Raw genomic sequence first — 17,309 nt, 5'->3', positions numbered from 1 at the left:
TGTGTAAACATGTTCCTCCTGCCGGTTCAGCTTTAATGTCTGGTTTAAAACTTCACTACCGCTCTATTTCATGCTTCCTTCATTAAATGAAAGGAGTAAGATGTTGTGTCAGGGTTGTGAGTGTAAACAGACTACATAAACACAATGCTTGAGCGCTCTCAATATTACAAAAGTCCTTCAAAGTCAAAGGGATAAAGTCCACATGTAGTCAAATCAAAGCCAAGTTAGAGATTTTGTGACTTGAAACTTAACATGAAAAAAAAAGAGACTCAAAAACAAAGTTATGATATGAATTATTGATGACGTACATTATCATGGCCACATGCTAAATACATGAATAGTGGTGCATATTGGATGAGAAAGCTGAAAGCCTGAATATGCTTTGAACAAACTGGTGAAATATTCAATTTACATCAAACCCCCTGAACACCATCTGGAATGGAAAACAACCCCGGTCGCCTTTGAAGCAACGTAAAAGGGCATTTTCCCACTGAGACGTAAACTTAAATTGGAACAACAAGATGCTTTGATCTCTTGCACGTCCACACAGCGAGCCACAGTGTGGATGGAGCAGGCGCAGCATGTCATATTATCAGCAAGTTCATAAAATAACAAGACTCCCTGTGCATTTGCATAATAAAGTCCATCCAGCTTCCATTTGGTTTCTTTACTCAAAGTCCCATATGGTGAAATAAGGACAGCACGCCGAAATCTACTATAGTGTTTTATGTATCGCACAGAGCAGTGCAACACACACAGACTAGGCAGGATAAACACGTCCATAGCACATCGAGCGCGCACACACACACACACATGCACACACACACACACACACACACACACGCGCACACAAACACATAGGATATCTATGTATGTAGTTTCTATCTCACAATGGACACCTCTGATGTCATGTCTTTATATTCTCAGGCTACAATTTACCCCAAAGGGTGATAAGAATCTGTCTGCATTTCTTATTTCTTTACTCTAGTTCTTGACTCAATCCCCTGAAGTCGAGTGTGTTTCCTGTGAGATCAAAACATTGAATAATCATGATTTATTCATCCAGATATCTGCCAATTCACCTGTCAACTACACACACTCATCATGGCCACGCACACCCAAGCTGCCAGTTCTCTCATCACAATAAATGATTATGGAGCCTTTAAAGATGCTTAACAAAGGCATAAGTTCTATCATTACCGCTGTTGCATTTGCATCTATTGGAGCATTTTGTTTACCTCCATATTGGAGACTAAACTTTCATATGATGATGTGATTTTATGCCTAAACTTGGAAGATGTAAAGATATGACCAAAATGGATAGACGTTCAAGAAGTTCTGATACCTCTAATGCAAATTGAAGCCATGGACTTTAAAGGTTTGATGGAAATGGAATTGAGTGGGACTATATCTGAGATTTACAGCCGTATTCTGGACCTCGGGGACCTATCTAACTCGAAAACACGGGCTGCTTGGGAGACTGAACTCGAACTCCATCTGGACATAGACTGGTGGGACGATATCATACGCAACCTGCATACTGCCTCATCCTGTGCCCGTCTCGCTCTTATCCAGTACAAGGTCGTGCACAGGGTCCACTTCTCTAAATCCAGATTAGCCGAAATGTATACAGACCTAGATGACAATTGTAATAGATGTTCGATGCCTCATTGTAACTTAACCCAACATTCATTAATAATTTTTTCTTTGCCCCAGGCTCCTCAACTACTGGGCGAGTTACTTCAACACACTGTCCACCATATTGGGAATACAAATTCTACCCTCCACTTACATTGCCATCTTCGGTACTCGGTACTATGACCTACACCGTTTTAACACCCCACAAAAGGAAATCATCATGTTCACCTCTTTGCTTGCCAGGCGACGCCTGCTCCTACATTGGAAATCCCTCACCCCTCCCTCTATTTCGCAATGGCTTAAGGATACAATGTACTTTCTTAGACTCGAGAAAATCAAATGCACTATGAGGAACCACACTGATAAATTCTATCAGAGATGACAACCTTTTCTCTCCTATTTCACAGATCTACAGGCTATGCCAGACCAGTGACTGATTACAAGAACACAGATCAGATCCTTTTTATTTAATTTTATCATTTTATTTTGCATTTCAGGCAGTCCAGGACGGGGGTGTGTGAATGCAGGTTTGTATGAATGTGGGGTTGGGTGGGGTTTCGGGTCAGGATGCCATCTCTTTGTTTTTTTTTCATTTCCTGTTTGTCTCTCCCCTTTCTCTCTCTCTCTCTCCCTCTCTCTCAACCTATGATGCGATTTGTTCTAACCTACATTGCTGTTTGACATCATCCTGTAAGTTCTGTATGTACCCTATGACTTCATTGCAAATCCAGCCAACTTGTATTTTTCCTCAGGGTCTATGTATGTATAAAGTTCAACAACAATAGTAGGGATACCACAACCTGCCTCCCTTCTCTCTATCTCTCTCTCTCCTCTGTCCTCTCTTTCTATATAAAAAATGCTCCCAAAATCCCACTTAACCTGTATGCACAATGTCACGTACAATATCTGCTTCAATAAAAACAAATTGCAAAAGGAAATGGAATTGATAAATATAACCCTAAATGTTCTCAGGAAGAAGATGTCTGGGATTAGTAAAGATGACTTTGTAGTCACCAAAATGAGACACCACACTAGATCCAGTTGCAAAAATCTGTTATATCCAGCAGAAACCCTCAGAAAAATTCAGTTAAACGTATCATGTAAAAATGGGAAAGTTGACTGCCCAGTATCGGGAGAAAAACGTTGGGATCAGAGCAGCTTAAGCACATTATCATAAATATACAGGCGCTTGCTGGATGTTTGCTTCTCCAGACTATCTCTCCAAACCACCCGGACTCTCCCAGCCAAGCACCTTTGGGCTGACGAACATTTAAGGAGAATCACACTCCATTAAGAGAGAACGACCTCACCAATTGCCACTGAGTGATTTCTTATATGGCAACTCCCGGCAGGTCAGAAACTGGGCTGAAGTGCTGCGCTTGTATCCCTGCGGGGTGATGCACCCTGGTAACCATGACCCAAACGACTCTCAAAGGTCAAGTAGATGTTTACACTAAACCTCATCTCACTGATCTTATTAATGCCAAGGAGGATATGGTTTTGATTCCTTGTGTCTATCCTTGGGCCCATTTGAGCCTGAACATTTTCAAAACAACTTCATGTAGAAGCACCAAGCTTTCCAATGTCTGCTTTTAATATTTCTTACTGCTTTCCTATAATTGTCTTATCTATTGACCTGACCTATAAGAAATCATGGTCTCATCAATAACCTTTAAATTCTCATCCCAGAGAGAAATGAGTCATAATTGGAGGACATCTTGGTGGAGGTATGTGCCCTCTGAGTGCCTTCTACTTTGGAATGTGTCCAACCATAGATTGGAAAGTAATTATATATCAAACTGATGCCAGCAGTTCAGATTAAAATACACATAAAGATTCACATAATGATCAATCCTCTAAGTCTTCTATGGATGCTACAACCTGAACATTACGCCGTACATTACGTCACACCCATGGACTCGTCTCTAAATTACTCCTTCATCCTTGATATTGCATGCAGACTGAGACAGCAGCAGACGAGGCATTAGCATGCATGATGCCTCCAGACGGTTTAGATAACACTGAGCTGAATTTACATGGATTAAAATGTGTGTCCTGTGAAAAATCAGATCTCTCTTCCCAGCACACACGTCTGCTGGCCTTATTAATTCTGTCTTCTATGTGCGGACAGAAAAGCTGCTTGTTGCCCATCGGCGAGTATCCACGCAGTTACCATCCAAACCCACTGCCAACGGTTTGAATTGCATTCATGATGGTGGGGTGAGGCTTGGATTGAATTGTTAATTGGCAGTGTGTGACAGATATTATTGATGTGCATCATGTGATGACAGCCAGGCAAACTCCCTGCATCCCAGAGCTCTTCAATTGCTTCCACGTTTCCCTCACTTTCCCGAGGAAAAGACGGGAGGACAGAGGAACGTCAACGTCTTCACCCCTCAGGCGTCATCTGAAGCGACGTCACTCACTAATGACAGCAGCACAGCTGGATCAGCTGTCAGGAGCTGCTCCGTGCTGTCCATTTTATTTCCCACATGGCAATAAAAAACGTGAGATATTCTCCAGGTGATTCTAATTATAACTTTTATTATGATAAGATTGACAGGAGTCCACATACGAGGCACAGACTGACCGCAGCGTCTCCAGGTCAGAATGTCTTAGTAGTACTATATTGTGTTGTGCTGTTCAAAGGTGGTTTGATAAACTTCTTATAGCAGCGCCACCGTCAGGCAGAAAGACAAATCTGATCACACCCAAATGATATGAAAACATAACTGGGTGATGACGTGACTACCTGCACTGTCTCAGACACACACACACACACACACACACACACACACAGGTCAGTCAGCCTGATGTGCAACACTGCGCTGAGATTTCCAGCCTCTGCCCCTGATTTCCCAGTTAGATTCCAGCGTTCCACCGCTGACCCCCTGGGCTGGAGGCCAAGCAAAGGCAAAGATATTCACAGACGCTCACTCGCGCCCCTGCCACAGGATATTGCAAGTGTGACTCTTTAAGAGCAGCAATAACAGCTCACATTTCATCTGAGGCTGCATTTCTTTAAAAGTGCAGCGTGGAGATAAACGCCTGCCATCCTGCAGCGCCGCCGAGGGACGGACGGAGAGAGAGCGTATTAGAACAAAGACTGCAATTAACTTATCAAAAGGAGGAGAATGAGACTGTGAAAAGGTAGATATGACTGTATTATTCACCATGTCAGTTGGCATTTCTGCTCAGAACTTGTCAATATGATGAATTAGCCGTGATTGAAAGCATAGAAATTAGAAATTATTCAAATGCGAAGGGGCTCCCAAATTGCTATGCTAATGTCGGGCCGTCTTGAATTTCAACTTATTGAGTTTTTAGAAGTAAGACACAAAGGCAAAACAAAACAAAACAGAAAGAAAGAAAGAAATCTGCCTTCCATCTTATTTCAAGTGGTATCGTGAGCGTAGTGCTTCACTTCCTGCCAAAGCGCGTACTGTGCATGCTTGTATTGTCCCCCTTAGGACGTTACAATTGAAGGCCCGGCTGTACATATTGTGTGAGAAAAAGGAGAGAGATGCTATAACACAGGCTCAGACTACTTTATGACATGAAGTGGCCCAAATATTCTGTTGTTCTGATAGGCGTGAAGAAACCAAAGCAGATTTTTCATCTCAGATTTGGGCCACTTGAACATGTCGTCCTTGATCCAAACAATCAGCATGGATGAGGCCTCCCACAGCTTTATCAGAAACATGCAGAGATTTCCCAAGAAATGTGTATGTCTCCGTTTACGTTGAATGTGTCGCAAATCATAATGTGCGCTGCTGCGTTCAGACGTTACAGACACACAACTGGAACTGTGACGACAAAAAGTTGCGAGCACAGAGAAAAAGATGTTTGTGTTAATGGTTCAGGTCTGCTGTGTGTGTGTGTGTGTGTGTGTGTGTGTGTTGCAGGGGAAGGCAGACCGTGTACCAAGATACTCCCCAAGCACCAGAAATTAATGATGACAATTTAAATTTTGATCCTCTGCTCTCTGGCGGGGCGGCCTCGTTGGACTCGACTTGAGGAAGTCACCTATCTAATAGATGTCACATGATATTAATGTACAGAGGCACCCTGCCTCTAACCTGGCAGCCACGGGAAATCAATCAGCGCCCGGCATCGCTTTCCTCTGACAAATACGCTCTCGCCCCGACCAGGTAGCTGAGCTAATGGCCTCCAAAGCATTTCTCTCAATGATACAGCTCCTATTAATTATTCAGTCACCTGTGCTTCTATGGCACGGTGCTACCTTACAATATTTACAATGCTGCAAGAGGCCACTCGACTACTGGCTTACTGTCCCTGAAGTGGCAAGCTGCTTTGCATGAGTTATAATTCCGTCTGCTCCAATTCAACCAGAGGGAGAGAGAGAGAGAGAGAGAGAGAGAGAGAGAGAGAGAGAGATGCATGAGTGGAGATGGGACTGATGTGGCCTCCACTTTGTAACTCGCATTGAATCATTTCAACTTTGATTACTTTGACTCAACTCCATGACTAATAAACATTTTTGTGATTTTGCTATGAAAACAGATCCCATTTGACAAAGCTGCATTGTGCACAACCTATGATGCCATTTGTTCTAACCTACATTGCTGTTTGACATCATCCTGTAAATTCTGTATGTACCCTATGACTTCATTGCAAATCCAGCCCACTTGTATTTTTCCTCAGGGTCTATGTATGTATAAAGTTCAACAACAATAGTAGGGATATCACAACCTGCCTCCCTTCTCTCTATCTCTCTCTCTCCTCTTTCCCCTCTTTCTATATAAAAAATGATCTCCAAAATTCCCTTTAACCTGTGTGCACAATGTCACGTACAATATCTGCTTCAATAAAAAACAAATTGCAAAGGTCAAAGCTGCATTGTAGCGGATGAATTTGTTACGGAAGCCAAATTGCTTCAATCGTTGAAGTGATTGATTGTTTTTCTACAATTTACATTGAAAAGAATATATCAATAATCCCACCCACACAAAATCTCTACAAATACTGCTCGTATCATTTGGGATTTGCTCTATTCTTCAATAATACGTAACCAGTCAAAACCTTTACATGACACACACACACGCACACACACACACACACACACACACACACACACACACACAAAGACAATTCAAGCTCAGTCCCGTGCTGGCATTTATGAGTTTACAGGATTCTTATGCCAGTTGTGACCAGGAAAGGCCAAAGAGCAGTGTGACCACAGCACATGTGACTGTATGCTTAATAGAGCAGGTAATGATGTGTGCATAATGACGACTTACTAATGTCCAACACAAGGCAAAAACACAATAACACATTTTTCATTTCAAATTGTTTTTGTAAAAAAACATCTCAGATGAAGACGGAGGGCAGATTGATGGTCAGTCCAGCTGTGACAGACAGTCACGGCCACCATGAGCTCACAGGGTTAAAGCCCCTTTTATTCACCCACAAAGGGAACCAGGGTGGCAGGCAGGGAGGAGGAGGTGGTGGAGGAGGAGGAGGAGGAGGAGGAGGGGATGGTGCATTCAGGAAGGTATGGGAACGATGCGAGGAATGATAATCTCGCTTGGAAAACAACACCTACAGTACAATACTTCAGCTTCCAGAGCGGAGACGTCTGAAGGAAACACCTACAGTTGGATTTCCGTTACCTTGGTAATCAGGTAATGAGAGAGAAATATGGTTCTACAAACTTACTGAACCGTTTTGGTTAGGTTCAAAATCAGACCATTGAGCAAAAAAAAAAAATCTATTGAAACAAATCTGATTGTACCCTGCTTTCCAGTTTAAACAGATAACAGATACACAACTAATGATTTGTTTGTTTTTTCTGCAACAATCCCTCGACTTTGGCAATTAAAGAGAAGTGACTATTCCATCAGAATTTGCATAACGATGATCATGTACACGGTATACGTTACAAGGAAATTTCTGTAAAAAATATTATGTTCATATCTATTTTTACGTTTTAATCAAATTCTCTTTTAAGATATAGCCAAGATATTTTGAAATGCAACCAAAAAACACACCTCCTTTTCGTGACCATAAAAAGTAACAATAATAATAATAACAATAATAATAATAATAATAATAATTATTATTATTATTATTATAATATCAAAATCGGCAATTTTCGAATTATTACAATTTATCCTTATGCGTTATACGTTTCAAGTACAAAGTTGTGCGTTGATATCAACGTGTGTGTGAATTTGGTGTACTGACGGAAGTTTTCACCGACACGCCTTGAACGCAACATGAGCGGGTCACGTGAGCGGCTCCGCTAAGAATGCAGTGACGTCGGAGAGTTCCGTCAGTGTAGCGGTGTCTGACAGCCAGCCTACCCGGCCCATCAGCTACCTCACCCGGCTGGGGATCCTGACAGGGTGTCGGTCCAGGCGGATCGGTGAGCAGGTACAGGATCGGACTGTGGAAGGTAAAGACGGGGGAGCCTTGTTTGTGTTTTCCCTCATGGACTGCTGGGGAATGATTTTACAGTCACTGCACTGGGAGGCGGAGGAGGATTTTATTTGTTATTCCTTTCTTTCCTTCATCGCTTCTTACCTCCGCACGCTCAGCACCGCGGAGGAGCAGCCGCGCTCCTGCCGCTCCGCCATCCAGCGGCTCGGGCTGTGAGTGCGCGTGTGGAGCTTCTGTGCTCTGCGCTTTATTTTGTTTTCTACGTCAAATAACACAACCTGAAAGGGAACTTAAACTTGGAAAACTATAGGGGAAACAATTAAGTGTGTAAATAAGAGGGAGCTGCGTGTGGAGCGCGGACACAAGGAGCAGGAGAGGAGGGGGTGCGAGGAAGAGGAGGAGGAGAGACGCGAAAAAGCCGCAGGTTTGTTGAGCTCGGGGGAGATGAGGACGGCGGGGGACGGACGCCCGTAACACATCCAGTGAATCAGCGCGACCAGGGGTGGAGGAGCGGAGGGGCGGCGAGGGGGAGGACGCCAAGCTCCGGTGTGCACCCAGGAGGGAAGTGGTGATGGCGGACAGAGGCGCCGGGGTTCACTCACTCCGCCAACCGCCGACCTCAGCAGCAGCAGCAGTAGCATGAGGAGGAGGAGGTACGGGGCTGCACGTCTCACCGGTCCTCCACATCCTCATTATTCATTTAGCCCCCCCTCCCTTCCCCCCTCTCCCCTCCATTAAGTCCAGGCTGCCACCCTCACCAGCCACCTTATCCATCCTTCAAGCATCCATCCATCAAGTCTGTCCTTCCCTCTTTGTGTATCCCCCTCCCCCTCTCCCTCATCTTCACACTATGGTTCCCTAAGTGGCTTCCCAAAAAAAATGTTGCTGTGGCACCCAAGGGTCCTTCACGGGGCTCCAGGTGCACCACAGCACAGATTTGTTAAACTTCATCACTGCAGATAATATTGATTCAATTGATTAATATGTTTCTGGTTTCCCAGTGAGGGAGGGATTAAACACGTCACCTTCACCAAATAGCCAACATTGGAAGAGGTGGGCAGTGATGATTATCAATTATCAATAAATGCATATTCTCTGCAAATGAATGAAGCACAGAGGCCCTTTGAAGGAGTTTGTGTTTTGATGTTTGTTATTGAACAGCCCTGCTGCTTCCCTTGGTCAGTCGTGCTTTATGTGTTGGCGTACACGTCAGTAAAGCAGACTTAAGTTTGGGAACCCCTGCCCCCTCAGACCTGCTAGGACTTGCAGCCAGGGAGTTTCCATTGATCCAGTTCAATTAACGGCGCCTTTTATCCACTTCATCACATCCAGCTGCCTGAGCTACTTGGCACAGGAGCCAATGCGAGCTCGGGGATCTCCGCTAACTGCCGAGATGGACGTTAAAGGAAGCAGCAGCTAGGCTTCACCATCTGGGCACTCAGTCTGCCCACCAGACTATGAAACTTTAATGGGGTCTAATTTTCAAACCATCTCTTAATTTACTGCTGTGGTCATACGTGCAAAACCAGAGATAGCCAGAAGATAGATAGAGCCAGAAGATAGTGGTCAAACAGCATTAACAATAAATATGAAGGAGCGAAAATCCTGATAGATGGGAATCTGCTTCTAAAATTGGCGTAAAAACAATGAGAGGATCGGCTATCACTCTCAGAGCATAGAGGGGAAGATCACTGCATATACTGTTACTACAGCAAAAGTGTCTGCCGGCGCTTAATTTCCCAGTGGTGGTGTGTGTTATCCAGTCCGGTTTTAAGATGCTTTTCTTCTGTTTTTAGGGCAAAACTGATCTGAAGCGGCCGTCTTCTACCCTACTTTCCAATGCTTTGACTTGTGTGTTGAGGTCTGGACGCGTACACGTCGACAGGCTCTGGTGGCCTGGCCCAGATCTGACCGGCCTTGTAGGTGATGAAGGGTTTTAAAAACCCAACAGCTGGTCATCTGATGTCACTCAGCAGCTCTCCCGCCCAGCGCTCCCACCCTAGTGGAAAGCGAATTACGCCGAACAACACATTTAAAGAGATAGAGAGTTTAGGAGAGACAACAACGGCACTCAACTCAATTTCAGACGATGCTTGGACGATGGTGGCGAGGGCTTTGCTGAATAAAAATAGAGATCACCGGCGGTGAAATAAGAATTTGATGGGTGTGGCTGAACGGGGAGATGAAAGTGCAGGAGAGGACAGATGAGGACTAAGAGGGAGACCACAGAGGAGTGAATGGAGCGATGTGCACACAAGAAACAGCCTCTTTTCTGTGCGGTGAATGAAGCCCAGGAATAAATTCTGTGTGTGTGTTTCCTCTCAGATGTTATCGGGCGACGCTCAAATGCTCAGCAAGGCCTCAGGAGAACATCTTAAATATCACAAAAGCAATGGACCAAGACAAGTTAACAAGTTATAGGCTTTACCCATCTATCAGTGTTCTGCGTTTCTCTCGTAGTGATGGGTTTGATGTCGTGACAACAAGGAAGATGATTCTGATCGCGAGCAGCTCAAAATCTAAAGAAGACGTCCTGCAGTTCTGAACACCGAGTTGGGTCAGATGAGTTTCGCTGTCACTTGCAAACAGATTAGACGCGGATAAGAAGGAATTTGGGGGCAGGAGGAGGAGAATGAGGAGGAGCAGGCGAGCCGGCCTTCATGAGCAACGCAGGAGAAAGGAATGGTAGACGTTGTGGTTTATTGTTGAATATTGTGTCATGCGATTTGTGGCATGTTTCAGTTAAGAAGGAACCTGAGCGACACATCTCAGATAATTCGATGATTGGTAGACTCGACCAATCGACCGATCGGTTCCAGTATTTATCGATTAGATGCACGTGTTTCTAACTACTTATGAATCATCATGTGGACTTGATGTTGCGATGATTAGAGACTGAGACCAGTAAATAGGTCACTTTAAGGCGCGGCGCCGTGCTGTAACCCGCATGATGATGCGTCATAGTTCCATTGGTTGTTATGTAGTTGTGCAGAAAGGAACAGTGATCCTAATTCATCTGGCACAAAGCCTGGTTGCTTGATCAAAGAGAATAGGACAAAGTCACCAAATAGAAAAGAAGCTTTGTCCAAAACAAAATTGATCTTGCTGGAATTTGAATAGACAGATAATTTTATGTGTTTGCAGGGTGTGCACAAATATCCTTTAAGCTGTAATGAATGCAAATTATAGTGAACGAGCAAGTAAGCTGTTCTCATGCATGTATGTGTGTGTGTGTGCACTCTTGATCATTGTGGGTGTGACTGAATGTTCACCTCATGCGCAGATGTAAAGTGTGTTAACCTTTAAACCAAAGCGGACTCCAGCCCCTCTCATTCGACTTTAATTTCTGCCGCCATTGCCAACACGCACACCAGAAAAGGTCAGTAACTGGCAGGAAATGAAGATCTGAAGCTAAAAGATCGGCCTCACAACGGGTACCATTTTAGAAGGAAACTGCTGCTTTGCTCCCAGGTAGAAAATTAACACTAAAGAATTCAAGAGTTCTGCTGCTGCATTGATATTCACCAGGGCCTCGTGCAACCTGTGTGTGTGTGTATGTGTGTGTCTTAACATACTCAAGCGTGATGTGATGTGTTGATTCTCTATATGATCATGTGTGATGAGCTCTGTATTCTGTGTTTGTGGTATATGCACGAAAATGATAATGTGTGCAGTATATTTGTGTGTGTGTGTGTGTGTGTGAGAGAGTGTCGGCACATAAAAGTGATTATGTGTGCAGTACCTCGTGTGCATATGCACAGTAAATTTTGTGCCTGTGCAAACAAATTGTTTGCCCTGGTGAGTTACTGAATCAGTGTGTGTGTGTGTGTGTGTAGCTTGTGTCATCATGCATCCTAGACTCCTAGAGATTTTTTTGCAATTTGTTTTTATTGAAGCAAACATTGTACATGACATTGTGCATACAGTTGTAGGATATTTTGGAGATCATTTTTTATATAGAAAGAGGGGAAAGAGGAGAGAGAGAGTTAGAGAGAAAGAAGGAAGGTTGTAGTATGTAGTAGTAAGTACTATTGTTGTTAAACGTTTGTTTTCCTGAGATCCTGTAACGTTTTTGTTGGGATCTTGAGAAAACAGATGATACCCACTTCAGCCTGCGTCAGATGTTTCCTGTTCCTGTTCCTCTGTTCTTCTCTGGCTGCAATCCAGATTATTCTCTTTGCTTCTGTGTTTCTCGATCAAGAAAACGGCCCACATATGTAGAGAAATTAACAAAAAAAGATGATAATCCACGTCCTCTCCCGTGAGGAGTTCATTATGTGTATTTTTCACCTATAATTGTTTCTAAGAGTGGATTCATCCTGATGGCCCGAAATACGTCACTGACAAAGTAGTCTGTTACATGCAATTTGCATGCACACATAAACCACAGAGTGCAGAGCTTCCTGGTTGAACTGAGGGTTGTTTTACTTCAGGGGTTTAGTAGTATCAGAGGTTGATCCTGTAGCTACTGATTGTGAAATTATAAAGTTCAGTGTGGAAGAGGAAGAAGAAAGTGGATGGAATTGTGAAATGGAGGAGAGCGGAACTGAACCCAGTACAATTTGGGAACTGACGACCTCTTTTGTTTATCAGCTCGACACGCAATGGGTCTTTACCCCGTCAGGTTGCACTTAAGAACCTGAGACAGAATCTGTTCCCACCTGAATATCGAATTTGTATTTGGTTGCATGTGTAACTTCAGAGTCGTCCCCAGCTTTCAGGAGGCCCAACCTACCTTGAAGAAGCATGAGCAGACAAAACAAATATCAATAAAACTCTACTGTATTCTTAGTTAAAAAACACAATCCAGTGACACACACAGCGCAACAAACAGCGCGATTAGTGCAGGTGGTGGTTGTACAGGTGATGGAGCTGCCTGGGTGGTCTTAAGTCGTCAGCGGCAGCACTGATAAGGTGGAGGGTGAATAGCAGGTGAAGGCTGTTATCGCCCGAGACTGGCTCCAGCTTCAGCACCCCTGCCTGCTGGACCCTGAGAACTCACTTTGACAGATGCGCCTCCTCCCAAGCTGTGGAGGCGCGGCGGGGGGCTGATGACAGTCGCTCGCCCGAGCGTCTCAGAGTAGCGTTAGCCTGCACCACGTTGAGCAAACCTGCAATTCATACGTCTGCCCCAGGCATTAAGCTGAATAATGACATGCAACAGTCAACCGGCAGCTGGCCAGGCCCGGCACCACACAGCGTAGAGTTTGCATGGAGAGGGTTGTAGTATTTTGACTGTGATATAATGAGTTCATGGTGATCTATGAAATCATCTTATTTTTTTGACAAAAAGGAGCTCAGCAGTCATATTTAGTATTAATATAAAGCAAGAGGGAAATGAGCCTACAGCTGGTGGCATTTAGACGAATGTGTCAGTACAGGATGGCTTTCTTCTGAAGTGTGTTAATGATGTACAGCGGTTGATTGATAAGTTCTGAGTCTTGTCATTTCCCCCCCTGAGGAGGCCAAAGCAGGTGAGCAGGGACGGTGCTAAACTCAAAAGCCACAATTGGCACTAGCAGCCGGTTTAGGTTTTTTGTTGTTGTATATTTTTATTGAAGCAAGCATTTGACATGACAGTGCACATACAGTTATGGGACATTTTGCCGCCAAAGGTTGTGAGAACACGGCACAGTAGTGTGGACGCAGAGTCCAGGGTGGCATCAGTGATGTTGATGCGATGATCTCAAAGGTACAGTTTTTACAGGATGGTTTTGTATAAATAGTTGGATGTTCACACTACACTATCCTAGAAGTCTTTAGTATTTTTTTCCACTTCTGTCTTTCTCTGTATTGGCAACACCCTCTCGACTGCTTGCCTCCTTTTTTTAAAAACAGGAGTTTTGTCTTGGGTACCACGCAAACATGCAAAAACAGGCTCAGGCTGTGTCCGGTTCAGACCTTTTCTCCACATCTATACATTTAAATGCATCCTTATGACTCACACAGATGCACTATAGATGTGCGATCATTCATTACAAGAAGCAATACTCCCATCTGTCGCTGATGTGCTACAAACAGCAGCAAGTGTCGAGTGCGAGTCCCCATCCAATAATCGCAGTTACGACTCTGCCGTATTGATTCAGCTCCTCTCTTTCAAAATGTGAAGTCAGCGTATGAAAACAGCTATTTACCATAGTGGGCTGAAGAAATCTCTAATTGCGGTTCTGCATCTTAAGAAATTAATTCAGAATTACCCTGAGCGTATCAAAACAAAGACAGAGAAGAAAAGAAACCAGCTCAATTTTCCTCACAAGCGGGATAATAAACATCGCTGCAAGTCAGACAATTGACATATGGCTCCATGCCATTGAATAGGAGGTTTATTTTGGACCGCTGCCAACAGTGTTTGTCTCTTGCTGTTTTCTTTTCAGATTAGAGGGAGCAAACACAGAGGAGGTGACCCTTATCATATCTTGAAGGAGACAAGGCTCAGAGCATGACCCCGTGTTTGTCTACAGTGCCAAAGAAGAGCCAGGGAGAAGCCCCCATGGTGAGACAATCATCAGCCACCCCACACTGCAAGAAATACTGCAAGAGAAGAGAAGGCTCAATGTGATGTGATGTCCTGAAATTGACATTGTCAGTTGAGATCTGTTAAAGTATAAGGCTAAATAAGATGAAAAATAAGATAGATGGATAATTCTTGGGACTTTGTTGGTTTTGTGTTCCTGCAGTAGGAGCCCTTGTAGCCCTGCTCCGTGGTGGGCTCAACTGTGATCCATCTGCCAACTCAGATAACCCTCTGACTGTTGAAAACCACATGTGTGAGGTGACTGCAGGCGACCATCTCTGCCCCCTGATCTCCTGCAGTAGCCTTGTGCGACCCCGAACTGCACCATGCAGTGGAGACGGCGGCATTGCTGTCCCATCAAGATGACGTGGACCGTCAAGCGTTCACTGTTTCGGACCCATGTGGCCGGCCTGCTCTCGCTGGCTCTGCTCTTCACCCTCTTCATTGTTTTCAGCCATCAGGACTGGCTGCCAGGGCCTGGTGGTCCCAGGGAAAACCCATTGGCCTATACCATCAGGGGTTTCCGCAACCCCAAAGTGGAGGTCAACCAGAATGCCTCCCTGAGGAGCCTGTGGAGGGAGGCAGGGTACATCGCACCAAAGCCTCTGCTCAACCTCAGCTCTCAGCAAGCAGAGGCAGGAGGAGCCAGGATGGGTGTGATGGGCCTCGAGGACTCCATGAGCACTAACAACAGTTTACAGAAGGAAATGGGTGTTGGGGGGAGGCTCAGTGCTCAGCCCTACCACTACATCCTTAACGAACCCTTAAAGTGCAAGGATAACACCCCTTTCCTCATTCTACTCATTGCTGTTGAACCTGGCCAGGTGGCTGCCAGGAATGCCATTCGGCAGACGTGGGGGAACGAGACTGTGGCAAAGGGCCTCGCCATCGTTCGCCTCTTTCTTCTTGGCAAAGGAAAGAGCTCGGACACATTCCTGCAGAGCAGCATAGAGGAGGAGAGTCGTGTTCACAGTGACATTATCCAACAGGACTACCAGGACACTTACTACAACCTCACCATCAAAACCCTGATGGGCATGAACTGGGTGGCTACTCACTGTCCACATGCCTGCTATGTGATGAAGACGGACAGCGACATGTTCGTAAACACTGAGTATCTCATCCAGAAGCTGCTGAAGCCTGAGACGCCTCCCAAGAGGAGGTACTTCACGGGATACCTAATGAGGGGCTACGCACCAAATCGAAACAAGGACAGTAAGTGGTACATGCCACCAGAGCTGTACCCAAGCGAGCGCTATCCCATATTCTGCTCGGGGACGGGGTATGTGTTCTCAGGGGACATGGCCGAGCTGATCTACCAGGCTTCTCTCAGCATACGCCGGCTGCACCTGGAGGACGTCTACGTGGGAATTTGCCTGGCAAAGCTGCGTATCGACCCAGCTCCACCCCCTAATGAGTTCCTCTTCAACCACTGGCGGGTGTCGTACTCCAGTTGCAAGTACAGCCACCTGATAACGTCGCATCAGTTCCAGCCCAACGAACTCATCAAGTACTGGAACCACTTGCAGAGCAACAAGCACAACGCCTGCATCAACGTGGCCAAGGAGAAGAACGGGAGGTACAGAAACCGGAGGTTTCATGGAGATAGACTCCCTTGAAGCGTTATGTCCACGTGTATGTGTGTGTGTACCTACTATCTGCCTCAGAAAAGGAAGAAGGAGATACAGTTACTGCAGCTGGTGGTGGCCATGTTGGAAGTATTCAGCACTATATACACTCTGTGGGTCAAAGCACATTGTTTTTGGTATTGTGTACAGTTGATGATCTAAAACTATTTTTTTAATTTGAGGGGGAGAAATGATGTATTGTAAACCTGTTTAACTATTTCTAAAAAGGGAGTGGAGTACATGTCTGTGCAATGTGGAACAGGCACAAGTGCTACAGGGGGACGGTCACGATATGTATAATTCAGGTGCCAACAGAACAGTGGTAATTAATGCATCATGCTTACATGCAGGCGGTGGGAGGGTTCACGTCTCCACAGCGAGGGCGAAACCGTGCATCACCCTCCACAAGCTACATGATAGATGTGGGACACAGTCATGTTTACAAGATTAAAAAGGGGAACTGTATGTGTATTATGTGGAAAGTTAGACTACCTAAAAATGAATGAAATTATCTTTGACGTTGACCAGTTATGCCCCCCTGTTTCTCAATGTTAATTTATAGGATGATGAGGAAAAAAATAAAAGGAAGAACGTCAACGGAGAGTGTTTAAACGTCATATTCTGTATTTTATTTAGAAGCCAACACAAAATCACTCAGAATCGCGTCAGAGATGACTGAGATTGTATTTTTTAAAGCTTTACATTTGAGTGTAACTCTACACTGGAGCAAATGTGCAATGAATAAATTAACAATTAAATGTATTGAATTCATTTTGGTGGTAATGTGTTTTATGACTCTTCAGTGAGACAACAGGGCTGGAAACGACACTGCTGTGTAGCGTGAAAGCCGAGATCAGAACATATGGAACATTATCTGCTCCCTTTAGAAACCTACACACTCCCAGCCCCACTTCCTGTCAACGTTGTTTACCTTGTCGTATGACTGTTTTTCACATTGTTACCAAGGAAACATATCATTCAAAAACATAATTCGGAACAAGCAGGGCCAATAACGTGTGTTCTCTTCAGCCGTAACCTAAATTAATATGTAATACTGACTGCAGTGGACCCTGGAGAAACACATTAATTTCCAAATCGAACCTTAAGAACTTTATTAATAAAGGTAA

The 17,309-nt window shown here is 44.6% G+C and overlaps 1 protein-coding gene across 9 annotated transcripts; it reads left to right on the top strand.

Annotated features, from left to right (window-relative positions):
* Window positions 1-7,933: 7,933 nt before the first annotated feature.
* b3galt2 (UDP-Gal:betaGlcNAc beta 1,3-galactosyltransferase, polypeptide 2) lies at window positions 7,934-16,945 on the top strand. Of its 9 annotated transcripts, none has more exons than XM_076154510.1 (4): window positions 7,934-8,693; window positions 9,837-9,959; window positions 14,415-14,533; window positions 14,718-16,945. In XM_076154510.1, exon 4 carries the CDS (start codon window positions 14,881-14,883, stop codon window positions 16,171-16,173), a length of 1,293 nt encoding a protein of 430 aa, XP_076010625.1. In that variant the 5' UTR covers window positions 7,934-8,693; window positions 9,837-9,959; window positions 14,415-14,533; window positions 14,718-14,880; the 3' UTR covers window positions 16,174-16,945. The 9 variants fall into 9 exon arrangements, with proteins under 9 accessions (XP_076010625.1, XP_076010620.1, XP_076010622.1 ...); XM_076154505.1 differs by having other exon boundaries at window positions 9,837-9,963; XM_076154507.1 differs by having other exon boundaries at window positions 9,837-11,419.
* The last annotated feature ends 364 nt before the right edge of the window (window positions 16,946-17,309 follow it).

This window comes from Genypterus blacodes, unplaced genomic scaffold (assembly GCF_046128005.1).
Source record: "Genypterus blacodes isolate CSIRO-AG114 ecotype Tasmania unplaced genomic scaffold, CSIRO-AGI_Gbla_v1 ptg000062l_1, whole genome shotgun sequence".
Classification (NCBI taxonomy): Eukaryota; Metazoa; Chordata; class Actinopteri; order Ophidiiformes; family Ophidiidae; genus Genypterus; species Genypterus blacodes.
The sequence above is the reverse complement of the archived record's forward strand: the minus strand, read 5'-3'. Positions and strand labels throughout refer to the sequence as shown.